Source organism: Sphaeramia orbicularis, chromosome 14 (genome assembly GCF_902148855.1).
Source record: "Sphaeramia orbicularis chromosome 14, fSphaOr1.1, whole genome shotgun sequence".
NCBI classification, from domain to species: Eukaryota; Metazoa; Chordata; class Actinopteri; order Kurtiformes; family Apogonidae; genus Sphaeramia; species Sphaeramia orbicularis.
In genome coordinates this window covers 3,131,059-3,154,725 of record NC_043970.1, presented here as the reverse complement: position 1 = coordinate 3,154,725, position 23,667 = coordinate 3,131,059, and the positions used below count along the sequence as shown (strand labels likewise).

General features: G+C 38.5%; 1 protein-coding gene across 1 annotated transcript in view; it reads right to left on the bottom strand.

The window, feature by feature from the left end:
* LOC115433216 (extensin-like) overlaps positions 1-23,667 on the bottom strand; it is an 81,354-nt gene that overhangs the window by 6,455 nt on the left and 51,232 nt on the right. The window contains exons 2-3 of the mRNA XM_030154504.1: positions 9,167-9,305; positions 36-1,278 (exon numbers count right to left, since the gene is read on the bottom strand). Of these exons, the coding sequence (XP_030010364.1) occupies positions 36-1,278; positions 9,167-9,305 (1,382 nt within the window). The remainder of the gene's footprint in view (positions 1-35; positions 1,279-9,166; positions 9,306-23,667) is intronic.

Sequence of the window (23,667 nt, the reverse complement as noted above, 5' to 3'; positions counted from 1 at the left end):
GAGACCAGGGGGGAATGGATGAACAGAGGACAGACCAGGAGAGGGGTCCAGGGGAGGGGTCCAGGGGAGGGGTCCAGGTGGAGGGGTCCAGGGGAGGGGTCCAGGTGGAGGGGTCCAGGTGGAGGGGTCCAGGGGAGGGGTCCAGGTGGAGGGGTCCAGAAAAGGGGTCCAGAAGAAGGGTCCAGGGGAGGGGTCCAGGAGAGGGGTCCAGAGGAGGGTCCAGGAGAGGGGTCCAGGGGAGGGGTCCAGAGGAGGGTCCAGGAGAGGGGTCCAGAAGAGGGGTCCATGGCAGGGGTCTAGGGGAGGAGTCCAGAAAAGGGGTCCAGAAGAAGGGTCCAGGGGAGGGGTCCAGGGGAGGGGTCCAGAGGAGGGTCCAGGAGAGGGGTCCAGGGGAGGGGTCCAGAGGAGGGTCCAGGAGAGGGGTCCAGAAGAGGGGTCCATGGCAGGGGTCTAGGGGAGGAGTCCAGAAAAGGGGTCCAGAAGAAGGGTCCAGGGGAGGGGTCCAGGAGAGGGGTCCAGGGGAGGGGTCCAGAAAAGGGGTCCAGAAGAAGGGTCCAGGGGAGGGGTCCAGGAGAGGGGTCCAGGGGAGGGGTCCAGAAAAGGGGTCCAGAAGAAGGGTCCAGGGGAGGGGTCCAGGAGAGGGATCCAGGGGAGGGGTCCAGGAGAGGGGTCCAGAAGAGGGGCCCAGGAAAAGGGTCCAGAAGAGGGGTCCAGGGGAGGGGTCCAGGAGAGGGATCCAGGGGAGGGGTCCAGGAGAGGGGTCCAGAGGAGGGGTCCAGAAGAGGGGTCCATGGCAGGGGTCTAGGGGAGGAGTCCAGAAAAGGGGTCCAGAAGAAGGGTCCAGGGGAGGGGTCCAGGAGAGGGGTCCAGGGGAGGGGTCCAGAAAAGGGGTCCAGAAGAAGGGTCCAGGGGAGGGGTCCAGGAGAGGGGTCCAGGGGAGGGGTCCAGAAAAGGAGTCCAGAAGAAGGGTCCAGGGGAGGGGTCCAGGAGAGGGATCCAGGGGAGGGGTCCTGGAGAGGGGTCCAGAAGAGGGGCCCAGGAAAGGGGTCCAGGGGAGGGATCCAGAAGAGGGGTCCAGGAGAGGGGTCCAGGGGAGGGGTCCAGGTGGAGGGGTCCTGGAGAGGGTCCAGAAGAGGGGTCCAGGAGAGGGTCCAGAAGAGGGGTCCAGGAGGGGAGTCCAGGGGAGGGGTCCAGGTGGAGGGGTCCAAGAGAAGGCTCCAGGAGAAGGCTCCAGGGAAGGGGTCCGGGGTAGGGGTCCAGGAGAGGGTCCAGGAGAGGCTATGACAGCTCAGGAGGATCTTCAACCAAGGTGCAGGGAACGTAGGTTTCAAGAGACCAAGGAATAATCAGTAACTTAGTTCAGTTGGAACACGAGGGAGCTGAAGGAAGATTCATAGAAGATCCATAGAAGGCTAAGACGAGTTTCTGGTGAAGGTGGCAAGAGAGAGCAGACACGGGGGGGGGGGGTTAAATGATATGAAAGACATGACAGAAAATATACTTATCTCATGTACATGTTTGGTTTTGATGATTTTGTCCAGGGGGGTGTTTGCCACCATCACTGTCATCACTGACTCCTCCTCCGTGTTCTGGTCCATCCCCTTTGACTCCACAGCCAAGACAGGAGCCAACATTCCACACCAAACATCTGGAGCATTTGGAGCGTGCAGCGACTGAACAACCACTGTGTCAACATGGTTAGGGCTAGTATTGCTAGCTGTAAAGCTGTATTATTCAGCAGGTTGGTAGAGAGGTCATATAAACTATTAATGGAATAATAGTGCGTTGACCCGTGGGGATCCACAGGTTATGGATATGGTAGTTTTTATGCCGCTGTGTGTTCGTACATGCTGTACCGCATTTGTCCAGCAGTCACCGCCAAAGTGTTCTGGCCATAGCAACATGATTGTAAGGCTATTGTGTTCAAAATTAGTAATCGTTCGTTATTGTCTTCCTTGACCAAAAATACATAAGTATGACAAACTGCAGCAGTCAGCTCCGTACAGAGTTTGTGTGAATCCCCGGACACACACACACACACACACACACACACACACACACACACACACACACACACACACACACACACGCACACACACACACACACACACATACAGAGGTTGGACAAAATAATGGAAACACCTTAAAAAATCAACAAAATATAATTTAATATGGTGTAGGTCCGCCTTTTGTGGCAATTACAGCCTCAATTCTCCGAGGTATTGATTCATACAACTTGTGAATTGTTTCCAAAGGAATTTTAAGCCATTCTTCAGTTAGAATACCCTCCAACTCTTTTAGAGACGATGGCGGTGGAAATCGACGTCTTACTTGAATCTCTAAAACTGACCATAAATGCTTAATAATGTTGAGGTCTGGGGACTGTGCCGGCCATACAAGATGCTCAACTTCTTTAGAATGTTCCTCATGCCATTCTTTAACAATTCTAGCTGTATGGATTGAGGCATTATCATCTTGAGGTGAAGGTGTTTCCATTATTTTGTCCAACCCCTGTAGAGGCCACTTGACTTTCATAATATAGATGCTTAGATTAGCTAATGAATAGAATAGAATAGAATAGAACAGAATAGAATAGAATAGAATAGAATAGAATAGAATAGAATAGAATAGAATAGAATAGAACAGGCTTTATTCTAATTATACCAGTTGTGCAACAAAATCGCACAATAATATACAGACATACATTTAAAAAAGTATAAAATATAAAAAGTGTCCCATTGAAAAATATGTGTGAATTAGAGATATACTGTATGAAAGGCTAAGATTTAAAAAAAATATGACAAGTAGTATAATAATGTGCAAATGTAGTAGTAGTGTAAACAATGTAAACACACATGTACCAGTGTCACAACAGTGTAAGGCAGGGGTGTCAAACATGCGGCTCGGGGGCCAAATCTGGCCCACCAAAGGGTTCAATCTGGCCCATGGGATGAATTTGTGAAATACAAAAATTACACTGAAAATATTAACAATCAAGGATGTTAAAAGGATTTTAGGTCAATTAATTCTAAAGTGGATCAGAACAGTGAAATACTATCATAACAAACTATAAATAATGAAACTGCAAATTTGTCTCTGTTTTAGCATAAAAAATGTGAAATTACACAAAAATGTTCACATTTACAGACTAGTCTTTTACAACAAAAATGTGAATATCTGAAATGTCTTAAGAGAAGTATGTGGAATTTTAATAATATTCTTCCTGTTATTTAATGTTTGGTGTATTTGTAGATCCACTGTGATCTCTAAGTTGTGATTCATGTGTATAAATGATAAACTAAGGTGTAATATTGTTAACGTTGCACTTATTTTACTAAAGAATTTTCAGGTTGTTTATATTTGTTCATGTTATGTTTAAGTACAATTCGTAGATGTAAACATTTTAATTATGAAATTTTAAGTGTATTTTTGCATGTATTGTAGGATATTTAAGCATATTTAAGTGTATTTTTGCATGTATTATAGGATTTTTAAATATATTTAAGTGTATTTTTGTGTGTATCGTAGGATTTTTGAGGATAATTAAGTGTATTTTTGCATGTATTGTAGGATATTTAAGCATATTTAAGTGTAATTTTGCATGTATTATGGATTTTTAAGCATATTTAAGTGTATTTTTGCATGTATTGTAGGATTTTTTAACGTAAGTGTATTTTTGCGTGTATTGTAGGATATTTAAGCATATTTAAGTGTATTTTTATTTTACGGAATTTACTTTTTTCACTCAAAAGTTCTTATCCTATTGTTTATATTACTTTACTGGTCCGGCCCACTTTATGTCGTATTAGGCTGGATGTGGCCCCTGAACTAAAATGAGTGTGACACCCCTAGTGTAAGGTATTATAATTAAGTCCTGGAAAAAACAAGAAACATTTGTGAGATCAAATGTTTTGTTTTTCGTCTTGTTCGTCTAACTCCTTAACCATAAGTACAGCAGAGCGTTCAGTTTGAATGAACACAAGTTCTGAGTGTGTGCTGTTGATGAATGAGCTGTCAATCAAAGCCCAGAGGGCGGACCTGGACAACAGCCTCCTTTATGAGCAGCCGTGCCTTTAAGTATATCAATCCAAATGTAAAGCTTTATTCTGAAGAACGACCAAACTGGTCATTCTTACTTCTGCAGCAAAGTTGGACATTTTAAGTTCGACACAAACGGAACTGGCTCTTCTGCATTTCTTTCATTTTCAGCCCTGGAGGTCATCCCTTGTTAAAACCATCATCTAGTGTGATGGCGTCCACATCAATAAACAGTGTTCCTCATAATGCTGCGCTGACTGCACACCAGCTACATACACCCTTAGGGATCCTAGTTTGGAGGAAGTTGATGTGAATGTCTCCCAAGCTCCACCCCCCTGCCAAAAAAATACACCCCCCCCCAAAAAAAACCAACCACCACCAAAAAAAAAACCACACACACGTGCCCTGTGATCCTGACGCTGTATCTACTGGAGGTTTAACACAGGACAGTTTTGACTGAGTATTAGGATGAACAGAAAACAAATAGAAAGATGAAAAAAAAAATCCAGTATAATGTGCTTCAGGAGGTGGTTTATAGTCTTCTGAAAACCTTTAGAATCAGCAGTAATTATTTAGTATATAGCAGTATTATAGTTTCTTCTAATGGAACTCCGTTTCTCTCAGAGACAGAAGCAGTGTTTGGTTTTCACACTTTGAATTCATCAGGTAAAACGTGCACAAGCATCATAGAATCTGACAGTTCAGATCATTTCTGCAAGGATTTCAAAGGTTTCTATGTGATTTAAACATGAGCTTTAGAATAATTTACACAGCTGTCATCCATGTAGGGCAGTGTGTGTGTGTGTGTGTGTGTGTGTGTGTGTGTGTGTGTGTGTGTGTGTGGTGAACTTGAACTGACACACCATCACACATCCTATTTAAGAATCATCTGATTCATGTTTCCTCAGAAATCAGATGATTCTTAAATATGATGTGAGTGATGGTGTGTCAGTTCAGAGTTGGGTAAACTGGGTAAACTGGGCAAAGGAAATGGAAAGTTCTCAAATCTAGAGTGACACTGGAAAAAAAAACAGCCAAATGTTCATAAATACAACTCACCTGTCTTGAATTAATTAATTTCTGCCAAACGAGTTAAAACACGGTGGTGCAGTGGATAGCACTGGTGCCTCACAGACAGAAGGTCCTGGGTTCGATTCTAACACCAGTTGATGAGGGTGGAACCTTTCTGTGTGGAGTTTGCATGTTCTCCCTGTGTCTGTGTAGGTTCTCTCCGGGTACTCCGGCTTCCTCCCACCATCCAAAGACATGACATGCACTGGTAGGTTAACTGGTTAATCTAATTTGCCCATAGGTGTGAATGTGAGAGTGACTGTTTGTCTCTATATGTGACCCTAGTGAGGATAAAGCGGGTGCAGAAAATAAATGAATGAATGGGTCAAAACATTTTGCTTAGCTAGATTTCTAGAATAATAAACCACAAAAGCAATTTTAAAAAAAGATGCCAAAAGTTAAGCAAGTTGTACTTAGTACCAACAACAAAGACACAGTTAGATAAGATCGACTTACTCTCCTGAAATGTAACTTGTCTCATCCTTAAAACCATAATAATTGTTTCTCTGCTGAGGTTTTACACACACAGATTACTAGAATCACTGGTTTAACTCAATATTTAAGTTAACATTTAACTCAATATTAGCTGGAATAGCTGAGCAATACTAAGTTACATATAATGTCTAAAAAGGATGATTACGTTGACAAACATGCTTGATAAAATTATTTTCTTATTTCCCATAAACAAGACGTTTCTTGTCTTTTTTTCAGTGTATTAACTCATTTGACAAAGAATAAACAGCAATTGAAAATCAACATATTCTCAAATTTTGGGATTCATGATTATAGCTTTAAGGAAGAAATTCAAAAACAGGAACCATCCCTTCACTTGTGACAATCATATTAAAAAAAATAAATGAATAAATCAAGTAAAATAGTAATATTTAGCCTCAGTGATTAGAAATAAAAAATTAAAAATGTCTACATTCATAAATAAATAACTAATACTAATGACTTAAAGTATTGAAATTAAAAAGAAACTAACAACTAATGAAGAGATGACTGTTAACTAAAATAATAAAGACAGGAATATAGAAAAAAAACATTTTCCATGAACCTGTAGATATGTGGATTTAGTGCAAATAGAAAAATAACCAAATGAATTTTTTAAAATTTCTGTATTCTTTTTGTTTTGTATTGATTTTTCCCAATTTATACGTATCTGTTCACATGTATTTTTGTTTATCTATTTATTCCTCTATTTATTAATTTCCCTGTTTATTTATTCCTGCATTTAATTCTTTCTGTATTTCTTCATGCACATGTTAAATACATTTGTGTTCATCATCTGTATTCATAAAATATCAGAAAAGAGAAAAGATTCAGATAATAGTGTGTAATTTGGCACTTGTCCTTGTCAAAACTTGATTGCATGTTTTATTTTCTGTTGCAGGGGTTTGTGTGGAATATACTGATGCACTTCTTTTCCAAAAGTTTGGTAAGTTTTTCAAAAACTGTGAATACTTTTCTGCTGGTTTATTGTAAATGTTAGAGGTTAGTGTGTAGAGTTTGACAAATGGATTAGTAATCACAAATCAGAAAAAAAAAAATGTTTATGAACCAACTATTAAAGCAAAAGTGGAAAAAAACAACAACAACAACCATAACTGAACCTAAACATAGACTGATAGGTGATCTGTGATGCAGCGCTGCATAAACAAGATCATTACAGGCAATAATGGCTTAATTTTTCCCTCAACAATGACGTTCAATCAGTCAAACGTCACACTTTCATACAGATTAATGCAATGCATCACACATGACTGATGCCAATAATAAGACAGAACGAAGGGTAACCAAGCAAAATAAAATACATGAAACTGACAAATACAAAAACAAGAACATCAAGTAAGAAAATGGAATAATCAATAAAATGAAGCCCATGTACACAAAACAGAGTAAAACAGCATCAAATAAATATGCATTCAGTTGCCTGTTTATCTCAGGACACTTTACAAACATAATTTAATTAAACGAGAATATAATTAGGAGATAACATCTGTAAAACATTCATCAAATGTAAAGTAGTATACATACATTAGATTACTAAATGTATGGACACTTTCAACCATAACAAGAAATGACAACTGCAGTGGCGGATCCAGAAAAAATGGAAGGGGTGGTGGTGGTGGTGGTGGTGGGGGTGGGGGTGTACAGGGTCGGAGCCCCAGTGGGGGTTCAAGAGGGTGAAGTGAAGCAAATCACATTAAACTGTATTTTTTTTTTTATTATCATACAGTAGTAAAACGAATATAATTGAACCTCACTAATGTGACCAGTTTAATAAGGGTGGACTCAGTTATGGGATTGAATTCTATTACATTCCAAATACTTTAAAATTAGAACCAGCAGGATCCAGTCCAGGTCTAGGCCTATGTTTGACCCCTGTGTGTGATTCACTCTGTCACTGTCTGTGTCCAAACATATTTCAGATTCAGTCCATGCAGTTCCATAGCTCCATCTGTACAATAATACATTCAGACCTTCTGTGGCTGACCACAGGCTGGTTTATCATACAGACCCAAATACTGCTGGAATAGAATAGAATAGAATAGAATAGAATAGAATAGAATAGAATAGAATAGAATAGAATAGAATAGAATTCATTTGCCATTTGCACAGATACATAGCAGTATAGGCACAGTGGAATTCTTGTGCGTTTCCCTGAGTCACAGAGTTTGAAAAAGAAATGAATAAAAAACAGAGACAAAACATAAACACAGCTAAAACATATAAAAACAGTTATTGCACAGACAATCACAAGTACACATTTGTAAAATAGAGTATTGATCAGGGGGAAAAAAAAGTAATAATAGTAATAATAATAGGAGTACTGAGAGGTAAAAACAAGTTATTGCACATTTGAATTAAAAGAACTGGGACGTAGAGCAGGTTATTGCACATTCAGTTAAGAGCAGAGGTTTTAGTTAAGTGTCTGTGACAGTCCGTGTGTTTATATGACAACTTTTATTCCTGGTTTAAACTGATTAAAAATTAGATCCTATTTCAGATGCCCATGTAAACACCTTATTCCAGTTGAAAAAGAAAAGTTTGGATAAATTTAAACCCGATTAAAGTCACTGGTTTAATCCCCTTTTGAATCCGGGCTAAATTCTTCCTGGGACATGTAAACCCTTTATTCCGTTTGGACTTTATTCCTTCCATTCTGCACATGTTCGTTGTCTTGTCCTGTCATGATGACGCACTTGTTCTGCGCTGGCGGAAGAATATGCACTGCAGTCTAGTCTTCCCAAACCGTTCCAGTGGGCTATTCTGATGGGATCTACCAGCCTGGAAAACCCTGAAGGAACAGTTCAACACTTGTTTTTATTCATTCATTTGTCATGAACTAATGAGTTTGATAAGTGGGACAAACAGTTTGCACTGCAGTGCACCGATTGACTTGTTCTTGCAGCCCTTCCGTTAGCTTAGTTTAGCCTAGCTTAGCATCATCACTTCATTCCTCTGGTCAGATGTAGCCAGGTTTTTATAGGTGATTTGTAGTATTTTATGAGTGATTTTGTGAAATTCAGTTCTCCCTAATCCTTCCTTTAGTCTGCTGGGGTCAATATGATCACAAACTGAGGCTCAAATCATGGTGATGTGACTTACTGCAGGAATAAAATCTTGGCAAATAAAAACTAATGCAAAGCTAAAACGGTAAAGCTAAGCTAATTTAGCGCATGCATCCCTTCCAACAAAAAGATTTTTCAACTTCCATCAACACAACAGTCCCAAGATTGTATGAGTGCAGTAAGTCGCAGATCTAAAGAAATAATTAGGGAGAATCGGATTTCAGAAAATCACTTACAAAAGACAACAAATCACCTTTAAAAAACTGGCTACGTTAGACCATGGAAATGCAGTGACTATGCTAAGCTAAGCTAACAGAAGGGCTAAGCTAAGCTAACAGAAGGGCTGCCAGAACCGAATAAACGTTTCTGATGAAAACTTTTATTCAGGTTTAACATTTCCATGTAAACAGAAGAGAAAGTACTTTAGTTCCAGATTAATTTCTTCTGGAAAAATAAATTGGATTTAAAAAATATCATATAACCGTGCCCGGTGTGAGGGAAAGGAGGTATTTGTGTCCTGGGGTCCTTCCTGCCCTCCTCAGTGTCTTGTGCCACTGGTCTGACTGTGATTGGAAGCAGCTGTTGTGGAGGCGGGTCCTGATGCTCGCTGGCCTGCAGCGTCTGAGGTTGTAACCAGAGGTGGGTAGAGTAGCCAAAAATTAGACTCAAGTAAAAGTACTGTTACTTTAGAAACATATTACTCAAGTACAAGTAAAAAGTAGTCATCCAAATAATTACTCAAGTAAAAGTAAAAAAGTACTTAATGAAAAAAATTACTCAAGTACTGAGTACTTCCTGAGTAACATCATATTTATTGTTCTTTGAAATTCAACAATTAATAAATGAAATGTTAAAATAAAATATATAGAATATATATGGGAACATTACAGCTAGTGACAAATATACCTCACAATAATCATTGTTGGTTCCATCACTTTAACCCTTTCATGCATGAATTATGAGAACCGTAATCAAGATTTTTTTTCATGAGTACTTTTATTCCTCTTTAAGCATGACAAAAACAACACGATTGAAAATTTTCTTATGAATCTATTTTTCATGAAGTTCCAAAAATGTCCACTCAGTTGGACACCATGCATTTAATTTTTAAAGCAAAGAAACATGTATTTATTGGTATACTGTGTGAAAACTATGAAATCAAAACATTTTTAATGCTATTAATCTGATGTTATCTCACATTTTAACCCTTTCATGCATGAATTATGCAAACCTTAATCAAGATATTTTTTCCAGAGTGTTTTTATTCCTCTTAAGGCATGATAAAAAAAGAAAAAAATTATAAACCTATTTTTCATGGAGTTCCAAAAATGTCCACTCAGCTAAATAAGCAAAGAAACATGTATTTACTGATATACTGCATGAAAATGATGAAATAAAAACATGGTTAATGCTGCTAATCTGATGTTTTCTCACATTTTAACATACCTGCATGGAGATAATATGCAAAAAAAAAAACAAAAAAAAAAACCTTTTTGTTAAAAAAACAAAACCGTTAAGTGCAGTCCAATAACAAATAGCAATTTTTTTTTACACTCAAACATGTTAGTGCACATCAGGTTTGTCTAGAAGAGCAAATTTGGAATAATGGTGTGAATTACAGTGTACTGGATGATGCATAAGCGTATCCACTGTATTGGCTGATTTGGAAATAAAACAACAAAATCCATAAATATACAAGAGAATAGCTTTGAACAGCTGTCCACTGTAGTGACCACTATGCATGAAAGGGTTAATATTTCTAGTCTGTTCTTATGGAGGCAGATACTGTGCATGCTTTTCTATTTACTTTTACGAGTTAGCCTAGATATCTTTATCTTAACATATCTTCCCCTTCTGTGGAATTTCTTTAACTCATGTGAGTCGAGAGTTTTTGGCAAAAATCTTTCTAACAAAACAAAACAAATCGTTCGTCCATTAACAAATGACCAAAAATAAAAGTAATAAGTAGAATGTGCACCATTGTAATGGAGTAGAAGTAGCGTTTCTTCTTCATAAATATACTCAAGTAAAAGTAAAAAGTATGTCATATTAAAAGTACTCTTAAAAGTACAATTTATGTAAAAAGTTACTTAAGTAAATGTAACAGAATAAATGTAATGTGTTACTACCCACCTCTGGTTGTAACCTGACTCCACCCACTGGAACAGAGCATGAGCTGGATGGTGATGGTCTCTGAGGATGCTCTGTGCTTAATTCCTGCAGCGCTGTTTGTAAATGGTGTCCATGGAGGGGAGGTCCGAGCCAGTGACCCCCCCTGCAGTCTGGATGACTCGCTGCAGCATTTTCCTCTCAGCCAGCGTGGTGCTGCCGTACCACACTGCGATGGTGCTGGTGAGGACGCTCAGTCTCAGCGAGCTGAATGGACAGTTGTCTGTACATGATAAAACTATAGTCTAGTTTAGTTTCCCTTAACCATATAGACCAGGGGGGTCAAACATGCGGCCCGGGGTCCAAATCCAGCCCGCCAAAGGGTTCAATCTGGCCAGTGGGATGAATTTGTGAAATACAAAATCTACACTGAAAATATTAACAATCAAGGATGTTAAAATAATTTTAGGTCAATTAATTCTAAAGTGGATCAGAACAGTAAAATACTATCATAATAAACTATAAATAATGAAAACTGCAAATTTGTCTCTGTTTTAGCATAAAAAAAGTAAAATTACACAAAAATGTTCACATCTACAGACTAGTCTTTTACAACAAAAATGTGAATATCTGAAATGTCTTAAGAGAAGTATGTGGAATTTTAATAATATTCTCCCTGTTATTTAATGTTTGGTGTATTTGTAGATCCACTGTGATCTCTAAGTTGTGATTCACGTGTATAAACAAACTAAGGTGTAATATTGTTAACATTGCACTTATTTTACTAAAGAATTTTCAGGTTGTTCATATTTGTTCATGTTATGTTCAAGTACAATTCATAGATGTAAACATTTTAATTACAGAATTTTAAGTGTATTTTTGCGTGTATTGTAGGATTTTTTAACATAATTAAGTGTATTTTTGTGTGTATTGTAGGATATTTAAGCATATTTAAGTGCATGTTTGTGTGTATTGTTGGATTTTTAACCATATTTAAGTGTATTTTTGTGTATTGTAGTATTTTTTAGCATAATTAAGTGTATTTTTGAGAGTATTGTAGGATATTTAAACATATTTAAGTGTATTTTTGCGTGTATTGTAGGATTTTTAAGCATATTTAAGTGCATTTTTGCGTGTATTGTAGGATATTTAAGCATAATTAGGTATATTTTTGCGTGTATTGTAGGATATTTAGGCAGATTTAAGCGTGTTTCTGCGTGTATTGTAGGATTTTTACGCATATATAAGTGTATTTTTGCGTGTATTGTAGGATTTTTAAGCATATTTAAGTGCATTTTTGCGTGTATTGTAGGATTTTTTTGCATAATTAAGTATATTTTTGCGTGTATTCTAGGATATTTAAGCATAATTAGGTATATTTTTGCGTGTATTGTAGGATATTTAGGCAGATTTAAGCGTGTTTCTGTGTGTATTGTAGGATTTTTACGCATATATAAGTGTATTTTTGCGTGTATTGTAGGATTTTTAAGCATGTTTAAGTGTATTTTTGCATATATTGTAGGATATTTAAGCATATCTAAGTGTATTTTTGTGTGTATTGTAGGATTTTTGAGCATAATTAAGTGTATTTTTGTGCGTATTGGAGGACATTTAAGCATATTTAAGTGTATTTTTTTATTTTACGGAATTTACTTTTTTCACTCAAAAGTTCTTATCCTATTGTTTATATCACTTTAGCGGCACTTTAGATCATATTAGGCTGGATGTGGCCCCTGAACTAAAATGAGTTTGACACCCCTGATACAGACTCATGTCATAAAATGGTGCATGCGCTCAATATGAAACAGGAACTTCAGCAAACTGCCCCAGATGTAAATCTTATGTAGGTACTGGGTTGCAGTGATTGTGGGAATGCGTTGTTCTGGACGGCAGTATGCTTCAGTATTAGTACAGCGCTAAGTCAACAGGTACCAGTAAACCCAGTTTTAGATCTGCTAGGGAAGGTCCCTGCTTTCCTAAAAGAAAATGAGGATGTGATTCAGTCACTGTTAATGCTGGCAAGGAAAGCCACAATGGTCCAGTGGGTTGGAGAAGACCCCCCTTCCATTCCTATGTGGAGATCCCTGATCTCAGAAGTTGTGATACTGGTAAAACTAGAACGCTATATTAATAAAAGGACTCATATTTTCTGGCAGAAATGGAGGAAACCACTGGAATTTTTGGGAGTGGAGTATAATTTGGACTTAAATCCACAGCATGATGGATGTCTGTCACTTTTTGTTTTGCTTTCTCTGCTTGTCTTCCTTTTCACTTTGATTGCAAAAAAATAACATTCTTGATTCACACACATATGTGCTTTATTTTACTATATAATATAAGCGATTGTGCAAAAATTATATATTATATTAAAATATATTAAAATATATTATATTATATTATATTATATTATATTATATTATATTATATTATATTATATTATATAATTCTGTTGGGTTTCTGTAAATTGGCTTAGAGTCTGGTTTTGACCAACTCTATATATAAAGTGTCATGAGATAACTTTTTTGTTGTGATCTGACACTATATAAATAAAATTTGATTGATTGAGTGATTTGATTGGTTTTCCCCTGTAAGTTGCTTTGGAAAATCGTCTGCCAAATGCATAAACATAAACATAAACATATAGTTATGTTGCACAAGCATATATTACATAAACCAGTCTTGTAGCATCATTGTAATTAAAATTTTTACCGACTGTTTTTTTATGTTTGTTTGTTTATTGTTTATAGAGTTGTTATAAAACTTGAATAAATAGAAGTTGAAAAAAGAAAAAAGATGCGTGCTCAGTACACCCCCCCCCCCCCCCCCACCCCATACAAGAGACAGGAGAGGCTTGGGCTGCACAGATTAAAGCTCTGAAGTTTATGTGGACAGATAGATCAGTAAGTAACGCTACGGACAATGATGTGGGAGACTGGAGTTCAAATCCTACCCTGAGCAAATATTTATCCAGTAGATAAATCAGCTGTTATAGCTGTGATTCCACACACAAACGGGTTCATTGTTCACGAGTTGGTCAACAAGGTCCAAGGTTGGTTTAAATGGTAAATGGAATTTGCTCCTCAGAGTGAAAGACCTTTGAAAAATCCATCTTCCTGAAGCCTGTGGGCTGGATGTTCTTTTTATGGATGTGACAAATAAAACTCCAGTCCATTTCACACTAGAGTTGTAAGAATTTGGTATAAACGTACACCATGACCTAGGCATAGATATTTCACTTCACTGTTGCTATTGTACTTGTCATGTTAACAATTACTAAAGGGGACAAGCAAAAGTACTATTACACTAAGATATAAACAATCCATCATTTATTCAGAAAACGTACTGGATAATTCGACTAAAAAGAACTTAAAAGTGTGACATACATGAGTCATACATGTTCATGTACTTCTGTGAAGTGTGTGTTGGAATCAGTTTTGTGGTTGAAGTCACTCATATGTTTGTTGATATTAGCTGACTTTACTTTGATACTAACACTAGGTCATGTTAGACACTGAGCCTGTTTACATCCACACTAATACTCTGATCATTATCTGACATCTGGATTTATCCGATTATTTAAGTGATCATGTAAACAGTGTCATCTGATCCGTTTTTTTTTTTTTTTTTAAATAACAGCAGTAATCTGATTACAATAAATCAGATTGACACACCTGGATTTGTCGCCAATACTCTGATGTCTTCCTGCATGTATACAGGTTAATTTAGTATATCTCATTCTTTTACCTCTCTGCATGTGTAAACCCAATTAAAATTGTAGAAAATGGAAGTTACATAGTCCAACTTGAGTGGAAGACAATAACAGGACGTTTGATTCTACCATCGCTATGTACATACGAACTGGGAAAGAAATCCAATAATGGACTGAAACGTCTAAACACGAGTTTATTGATGATCCCATTTCTTAAGTGGATGTAAATGCATTAGATCTGAATATTACAATTATCTGATTAGTCCTAGTTATTAGATTTGAATGGCCATGTAAATGGGCTCAATGTTGCTGCTGTAGAGGAGATGAATTTGGAAGGAAACAAGGCTTGAGTCCTCTATGTGGGCTACTTACTGACTTTTGTGAGCGACTATATGTTTAGAGCCTGATTACATACGGTTAGTTGGTCTTCAAGGTTTAACATGCAACATTTTGGACACTCATAAGTGTGTGTTGTGCTGGGTGTCATTTATTTGCTGTTGTGCAGTGTTGTACAGAAGTGGCGAAGGGCGAATGTTAGGTTTTTTGTGGAAAATTTGACCCTAGTCCTCTTCATAGTAATCAGTTAGCTTCAGAGTTAGTATCACAACACACATTTAAAAAAAAAATATTTATTTATTGCAATGTACAATATGTTTCTACTGAATAATTTGATATATGTATCAGAACCCTGGAAGAATACCTACAGGCTCATTGTAAGCTAGGGGATTCCTCATAAACTAAACTAAACTAAACTAAAGTGCATACAGCAAGCACACACAAATCTCACATATTGACCCTTTAAATATTACATTAGAGACAAATTACTGGTGTGACAATGTGCATTTTTAAAATATAATCACATATGCTTAACTATGACTGCACAGGTTGCATTTGTAATAAATCAAAGTACTTGAAAAGTGGTCAAACATTTGCACACATTAGGAGACAAGGCTGCACCATTCCAACATGTTACTGCACAACATGGAACCGCAAAATTATATAGACAACATTAGAATCTTAAATGTCTTTTACTTTTCCATGTGCTAAGTATGAAGAGTGGTATGTGTCACATCCTTTACGTTCACGTCTCCAAGTAGCTATGGAAATGATATATTCAGGGAGAGTAATCTCCATCCGAGCAGGGAACCATTAAACATGAGGAAATCATCAAAAATCATCATGTATATTATGACAGAATCATACTGTTTTACTAAATGAGGGACCTGCTCATGTTCTATGTAGCATTTTAACCCTTTCATGGATGAATTATGAGAACTTTAATCAAGATTCCTGAGTGTTTTTATTCCTCTTTAGGCATGAAAAAAAAGATGTGATTGAACATTTTGTTATGAACCTATTTTTCATAGAGTTGCAAAAATGTTCAATCAGTGGGACACCATGTATTTAATTTTTGAAACAAAGAAACATGTATTTACCAGCACCAGTGGCGGCTGCTCGTCCTTCAGACAGGGGAAGCTCATTGTCGGCTTACATCAAAAAAAATTGTCAAGTTATTTAAACATACATTCCGCCCTCCGTTCCTTTTTAAGAAAATGCTCAGTGACCTTATCGTACCAAGTAGGCGTCTTTTCCAGGGACTGGACCAGTGTCCTCTGAATGTCCAGCAGAGCTGGGCTGCTTAGACGGACTTGGCCCATTGTGTTGTGGGTGTCAGACTTCAGCCTTTTTAAACAAGAGATGCTCCTTTTGATTGATTTAACTATCTACAAAATGATATTAAACTCGAACAGGAAATGATTAAATTATGGAACTGAAACAAGAAAACGCTGAAATTATGTTAAATTGAAACAAGGAAGTCCAATGAGTGTGTTTTATTTACAGTGCAAGAAATGAACGAGTAATTTCGAAGTGGTTTCTCTGATTTCACAGCAGAATGTGTGACGGTATTAAACTGAACTGTGTCAGTGAAGGAGGAGAGCTCAAACCAGCTGTCAATCAAACGGGATTCAGCCTTTCGACTGATCATCCAATCAGCACGTGGGATTCTGGCGTCCAGCCCGGCCGAGCTCCGCCCACAGCTCCATTCACCCCCAGAGACTCCCGGCGTCCAGGGGCGGGACAACATCGTGGCATTTATCCAATTACCGTCCAGTTTTGAGGCAATGAAAAAAACTGTTCCACTCAGTCCTATTGAAGCCCAGAGACGGACACAGTCTACGGACAAATGCACTGAGCAGAGATGGAGGAGAAAACAGAGACACAGGAATGGAGGAGAAGTGAACAACATTGCGTCCGTTGATTTGTGATAAAGCTGATTCTGAACGAACTCATCTTTGAGATGAACGTGTTCTAACACATTCGTAGTCAATAAAATGTCAACACAACCGAACATATTTAACCATTTAATTTTCATAATTTTAGGGGACGCTGGGCTTCCCTTGCAGTCTATGAGATATCGCCACTGACCAGCACACTGTGTGAAAACTATAAATAATTTTTTAAAAAATGTTGCTAATCTGATGTTTTGTCACATTTTAACATACTCTAATACTAGTTAATGCTCATTTTATGGAGATAACATTAAAAAAAATCTTTTAGTTTAAAAAAAAAACTGTTAATTACATTTTAATAATAATAACAAGCAATTGATTTGCACTAAAACATGTTGGTGCAGATCAGGTTTATCAAGAACAGTACAGTTACAGTAATGGTATGAATGTCAGTGTATGGGATGATCCACTGTGTCGGCTGATATGGAACTAAAACAATAAAATCCATGAATATACAAAAGAACAGCTTGGAACAACTGTCCACTGTAGTGACCACTGTGGATGAAAGGGTTAAACACACGAACAGGACAGAACAAAAGTATTATTATTTGTGGGTATCAATTTTTATGTGCTTTGACAACAGTTTTCAACGGACTTACTGTGCAACAGTACCTTGAAATGGCCACATGAAGGCGCTGGTGGGTAACACCACCTCCGTCCTCTAAGTGACTGCAGCAGCCTGCTGTACCTGCAGCATGTCCACATAATGGAATATGTAATGCACAAATACCAGCATGTGAACTGGCACTTATGTATATTGTTTGTTTACTCTGCTCTTTTCTATCTGTATTAAAACTGACACAGATGCTCATTTGTGGAAAAAGTAATTGTTGCTTTTAACGGCCTCTCTAGACTACAGAGGAGTGCCCTCGTTTTCCATGAAGTGCTGTGTTTTCCAAGAAAATCGATTGACTTGTTTTCCCAGACAATCAATTTAATGCAGAGAAGCAGGGAAATGCCACCAGAGATTTCATATTTGCAGCTCTAATTATGTTAAATTCATCAACACTGCCATATTGATTAAGCGCAGGAGGCTGCAGCCGTTCCACAGCAGCACTCCAGGGCGCTCATGCAGATACAATGTTATACAGCAGTAGCATGCAGCAAATTCATGAATCAGACTGTGCGTATATCAAGTCAGCAGCACAGCGGGCTGATTTATACATCAATACATGAATCCAAATAGGTTGATCTGTGAGTCAGGGGCCGTGCTGTGATTTGATAAATAAAGCAGACACATGTGAGCTGTTCATTTTCAGAGGTGTGTTCAAGTGTGACTCCGGCAGAAGATAAAGAATTAAGCTTGGACTATAGACTTAACGTATCAGATTATCACCAAATACGTCTTACTGTATAACCGTCTGATCTAATCACTAATTTGTGTGCAATTTTCAACAAACCCTGTGAATCCTGTTGATTAAAATGAAGAATGTCCAAACTGAATTGTGACATCTGTAGTCTAGTTCAGTGAACTGCTCAAATATACAGAGATTCTGTTGGTGCTGCTCACCAAAAAACCCTTAAGGTGAAGAAAAAACATTCAATACTTGTAGTTATTTTTCAAATGAATTCTCATGTAACAAACATTTAGGTGTTGATTGATTAGCAGACTGATCAGCTGTTTGTTGTGTGTCTGGTACCAAAGGTCATGTGGGCGGATGAGGAGACAAATTATTTCTCTGAATCATCCATCAACAAACACATCACTGCTTTTATACGGAACTAGTGCGTTGACCTGTGGGGATCCACTGGTTCTAGATGAGGTAGTTTTTATGCTGATGTGTATTTGTGCATGCTGTACCGCATTTGTCCAGCAGTCACCGCCAAAGCATTCTGGCCATAGCAATGTGATTGTAAGGCTGTTGTATTCCAAAATTATTAATATCTCCCAAAATATTGGTCCTATCAACTTACTGTTTTCGCTAGTCTGTTCCTTGACCAAAAATACGTAAGTATGTCAAACTGCAGCAGTCAGCTCTGTACGGATTTGGTGTGAATCCCCAGACACACACACACACACACACACACACACACACACACACACACACACACACAGAGGCCACTTGGATTTTATGATAAGATAAGATAAGATAAGATAAGATAAGATAAGCCTTTCTTTGTCCCACAAGGGGAAATTCCAGGTTACAGCAGCGAAGCACAAAAAGTACACAAGAGCAGAACAAGTGCAAAATCAAAAAATAAAGACAAATCAAAGAACCTATATATACTATTCTATATTCTATCTATATTCTATATACTATTTTTATATATACTATTCTATATATAAATACAAGAGAACGCTCTGCTTCTTTTTAAGACCCACTTTTCTTCTCTGGCTTTTAACTCTGCATAAGTTGTGTGGTCCTCTGTGTCTTTTATTTATTTATTTACTTTTATTGATTTTATTACTTTTCACCTATTTGATTTTGTATTATTTGGAGCATTCCTGTAGTTTTATGGACTTATGTATTTTTTTTAGTGTTTGTCTTAATTGTTTTATTATTTGTATGATGTGCAGCACTTTGGAAACGTTCTTGTTGTTTAAATGTGCTATATAAATAAAGTGGATTGGATTGGATTCTTCTACTCCTGCACCTATAGCGCTACCTGCTGATGATAACAACACAGCCTCTTCAAGGTCTCTCCATTCTCTCCAAGCTAATTTATGGAAATGCACATACCTTGTGGTGTTGTGTTTTGTTTTTTGTTTTTTTTGTGAATTTGACTCAAATTGTCTTCATATTTTATGGAAACAAGACTATAAAGGTTGAAGGAACTGAAGAACAATACTATACTCATGGACAACAGTCAGAAAACATACGATATTTCACAGTTATGGTAAAAAGGTAGTCTTGAAATTCAGCACAAGTGCAATCAATGTGCAGTCATACTGGTAGCTGTTAGCCTAGTGACAAGGCAGTTCATCTGTTTATTCAGTCATCTTCTCTTAATTGGAAAGGGCACTAAAGTGACCACATGGCAACACTTAGCATGACCATTAGGGATGGGAATTGTTAAGAATTTAAGGATTCTGATTCCATTATCGATATTGCTTATTGATCCGATTCCTTATCGATTCTCTTATCGATTCTCATTGGGTGAGGGAATAAAGGAGTACAAACGGGTGTGTTTACATTAACTGTCTTTTATATTTCCATCTGCACAGAAAATATACCATATACAGTATGTACAAATAATAATAACAGATGATGCCGGGCCCAGTTCGGGGGGGGGGGGGGGGCAGTGAAAGTGAAACTAAAGACACTTTACAAATTCCTCTATTGCCGCATTTCTACTACATGGAACCAGTTTGACTTGGCTCGGCTTGTCTCCCATTGTTTTGCACCTCATTTCCTTTCCCTTCTTACCTTTGGAAACTTGTATTTGAGGGGGTATGACGTTTGTTGCCCACACCAGAACTGGAACCGGCCCAGCATTCACTCTGCCACTACATTCACAAGCGCTGCTAAGTAGCGTATCAAATACGTGACATTCCTGTAAATGATTCACATGCTGTGGACAAATGTTTGAGGATATTGGAGGGATTCCACCCTTCTGAAGACATGGAAGCTTTGACAGTGTTCCAAGTAAGTGGACCTGGTGTCGTCTTTTTAGACCATTTCTGCCTCAACGCCATGTTGGCTACGTTCTGACCAAAACAATGCAGCGTACGTGTGACGTCATCGCGCATGCACAACAAAGGCGGAATCGATAAGCAGAATCGTTAAACAGGCAGGCAAACGATTCCAAGGAATGGAGCTACTGGGATCTGGTTCTCAAAAAGAACCGGTTCTCGATTCCCATCTGTACATGACCAATTACAAAAAAATCCGTGTCAAGTACAGGGAGACTCAGCTCACTGTGGTCGTGATGACAGAACATACAGTATGTCATGGGAAATTCACAAGTGAAGTTGCACAGTTCAAACATTAAAGGTGGGGTGTGAGATGTTTTCCTGGAGCATTTTTTACTATATTGCTTAAAATCCCCTTCACACCCCGATTACAACCAATTAATTAAATGCCTGAACACAAAAATAAAAAAAATGTAGTCACCTGTGGAATGGACAGGACTGAAAAAACACCATCCAATCATTTAAGCGCCCAACTGAAATGAATGAACGGTGATATGTCTATCAAACTCAACTGTCATTTATCCCTCCCCCCTCTCCCCCCTCTTCGTGCATGAATTGTTTGTTCTCAGAGGTTTGGAGCACTTGTTCAGGAAACGAAGCCAGAGCCAGAGCTTGGCTATATTAGTTATATTAGTTATATTAGGATGGAAAGTTCACGGCAAACTGTTTTGTCACCAACATAAATCACTAGGAAATGTAACGTTAGTCAGATAGGTATGAACTGGAACTGTTCTGTAAGAGCGGGGGTGTTGGAGGAGACTGAATGAGGTATGCATGGATCGGGGCCGGGGCTGTGCAGCGCTCATGAACGATCGAGAACAAGCATTGTATGTGCCAGTACTTTGGAGGCGTGGCTTCAGGGGATGTCTGAAGAAAGGGGTTTGGACTCTTGAATTGAGTATTCTCAAAATGTGGCTTCCTCGAACCATTTTTCTAAGATCTCATACCCCACCTTTAATCCAAACTTAACTGGATATAAAATACACCATATATCACCCAACCATAACTCTTGGTTAAGAATTTCAGGTCTGAAAAGGTCCTTGGGCAGACAAGAAGACAGTAAAAAAGTTCTGGTATTTTTGGGTGCTTCCAAACTAGAACCCTTGGAATCAAACCCTAGTTCATTTCCCCCCCTTAGGAAAATGTTCAGGTGTGAACATGATGTTAACACACATGTAAGGATGAACACAACTGCATTGAAATGACATAATAGAGGTCACAGCTTCAAAGAAAAATAAGAGTTTGCTTGTGGTGTTCTGCCAAACCCCCCTGTCAGGTGAAAATCTGATCAAAATAACTGGCACCAATAGGTGTGCTTTCCCCTTAGAGTAAAATGATAAAAGATACACATGTGAAACTGCTGACAGGAAATCTGTAACAGCAAAAAAAAAACCATGGAAATCACAGTCTGTGATCAGATTTTACAATATGGAGGTTTTAAATGTTCTCAACTGGTCTGGCTTCAGGACCCACTACCACCACTTAATCACAAGCTGCGACCCAAATTGACATCAGTTTCTCAAATGCATTTAATGAAAAGATGTTTTGTTTTGAACCTAAGATAACACTAAACTAGGTCAATTTTAACCAAAACCAAAATGTGCACTCAGTTAAAAATTAAAAATTCATTCAGTTACTTATTAAAGAATTAAACACACGGAGGTTTTTGTCCAATGGAGGTAAAACCAGATCTGATGGAGTCGTTGTCAGACCTGAGATTCTCCATGTTATGAATAGAAACTTTTGGGTCTTCTTTTATGCTGTGAAATGTCAGCATTAAAGTGCATTACCAAGTGTGAAGTGTAAAAAGATAAAGCACAGGATTGGTGTCTTAACATTATTTTTTGCCCAGACAAAAGCCCACGACCCACTGAAAACAGGTGTGTGACCCACTTTTGGGTCATGACCCAACAGTTGAGAATCACTGATCTAAATAAGCGCAAAAAAACATTTTGTCAGGGGTGCCGCTACCAATTGTGGTAAACGTTGTGGACCCTTTCATAAAATTGAATCTGCCGTTGATCTGTCGGAGCAGGGGCAGGGGGGTGGGGGTGCAGTCCATACATAACGTCACTTACCGTAGCATAAAAAACTAAACTGAAACATAACATTCTTTCAATGTTCGACTCCCGGCTTCTCTTCCTCTCTTATACAGCGGATCTTGCACGAAATTTTCACAACTTCTAGCCTGTATCCACTGGACCCCCTCCACTGCTCTATGGGCCCCCCACAAACGCTGGATGAATTTGCCATGAATTTGTCATGTTTACCCGCCCTTACCCCCTGGGCGACATGGTGGTGCAGTGGTTAGAACTCGTGCCTCACAGCAAGAAGGTCCTGGGTTCGATTCCAACACCAGTCGATGGGGGTGAGACCCTTCTGTATGGAGTTTGCATATTCTCCCCACATCTGCATGGGCTCTCTCCGGGCACTCCACCATCCAAAGACATGCACTCATAGGTTACTTGGTAAATCTAAATTGCCCATTGGTGTGAATGTGAGAGTGATTGTTTGTCTCTATATGTTCAGCCCTGTGATGAACTGGTGAAATGTCCAGGGTGTACCCCACCTTTGCCCGTAAGTAGCTGGGATAGGCTCCAGTGACCCCCGTGACCCTAGTGAGGATACAGCAGGTTCAGAAAATGAATGAATGAATACCCCCCCTTATCGGTGACCCAGAATAGCGTCACCCTGTTGTACAATCTGAGCAACATTTGGTCTGAGTGGAAAGATGCTGACAGAGGCAGCAGTCCTGGTCCACATCTGCAGTGGGAAATGAAACTACACTGAAACCAGAAACTTTTTTGGCGTGTGCATCAATGAGTAAGTTTCTATTGAAAGGTGTTCGTCCTGGGGTTTGGAATCCATTTCTGATGGTACATCCACAATGCAAACTGTAGCAGCTTTTGTAAGTTGTACTGAGCCAAAATAAATAAATAAATGAAATAAAAATGATCCAATGCCCCCAGCCAATGTCTCGGAAAGAATTCTGCGCTAGTTAAGAATGGTGCATCTGCTTCCTGTATTTACTTTGTTGATCCCACCAAAGACACATACAGTCAATTACATGGATGTTCTCACACAGAGGTGTGTTTTGGTTGCCTTGGATTCTTCACTGTTTGAAGAGAAACCAAACCTTGGGGAAAACAGTCCAAGTCTACAAACTCATCAACGGATTCAGACAAACTCAAGCAGTGAAAGTGCCCTTAGACACAACACTTTATGATCCTGCCAATTCTG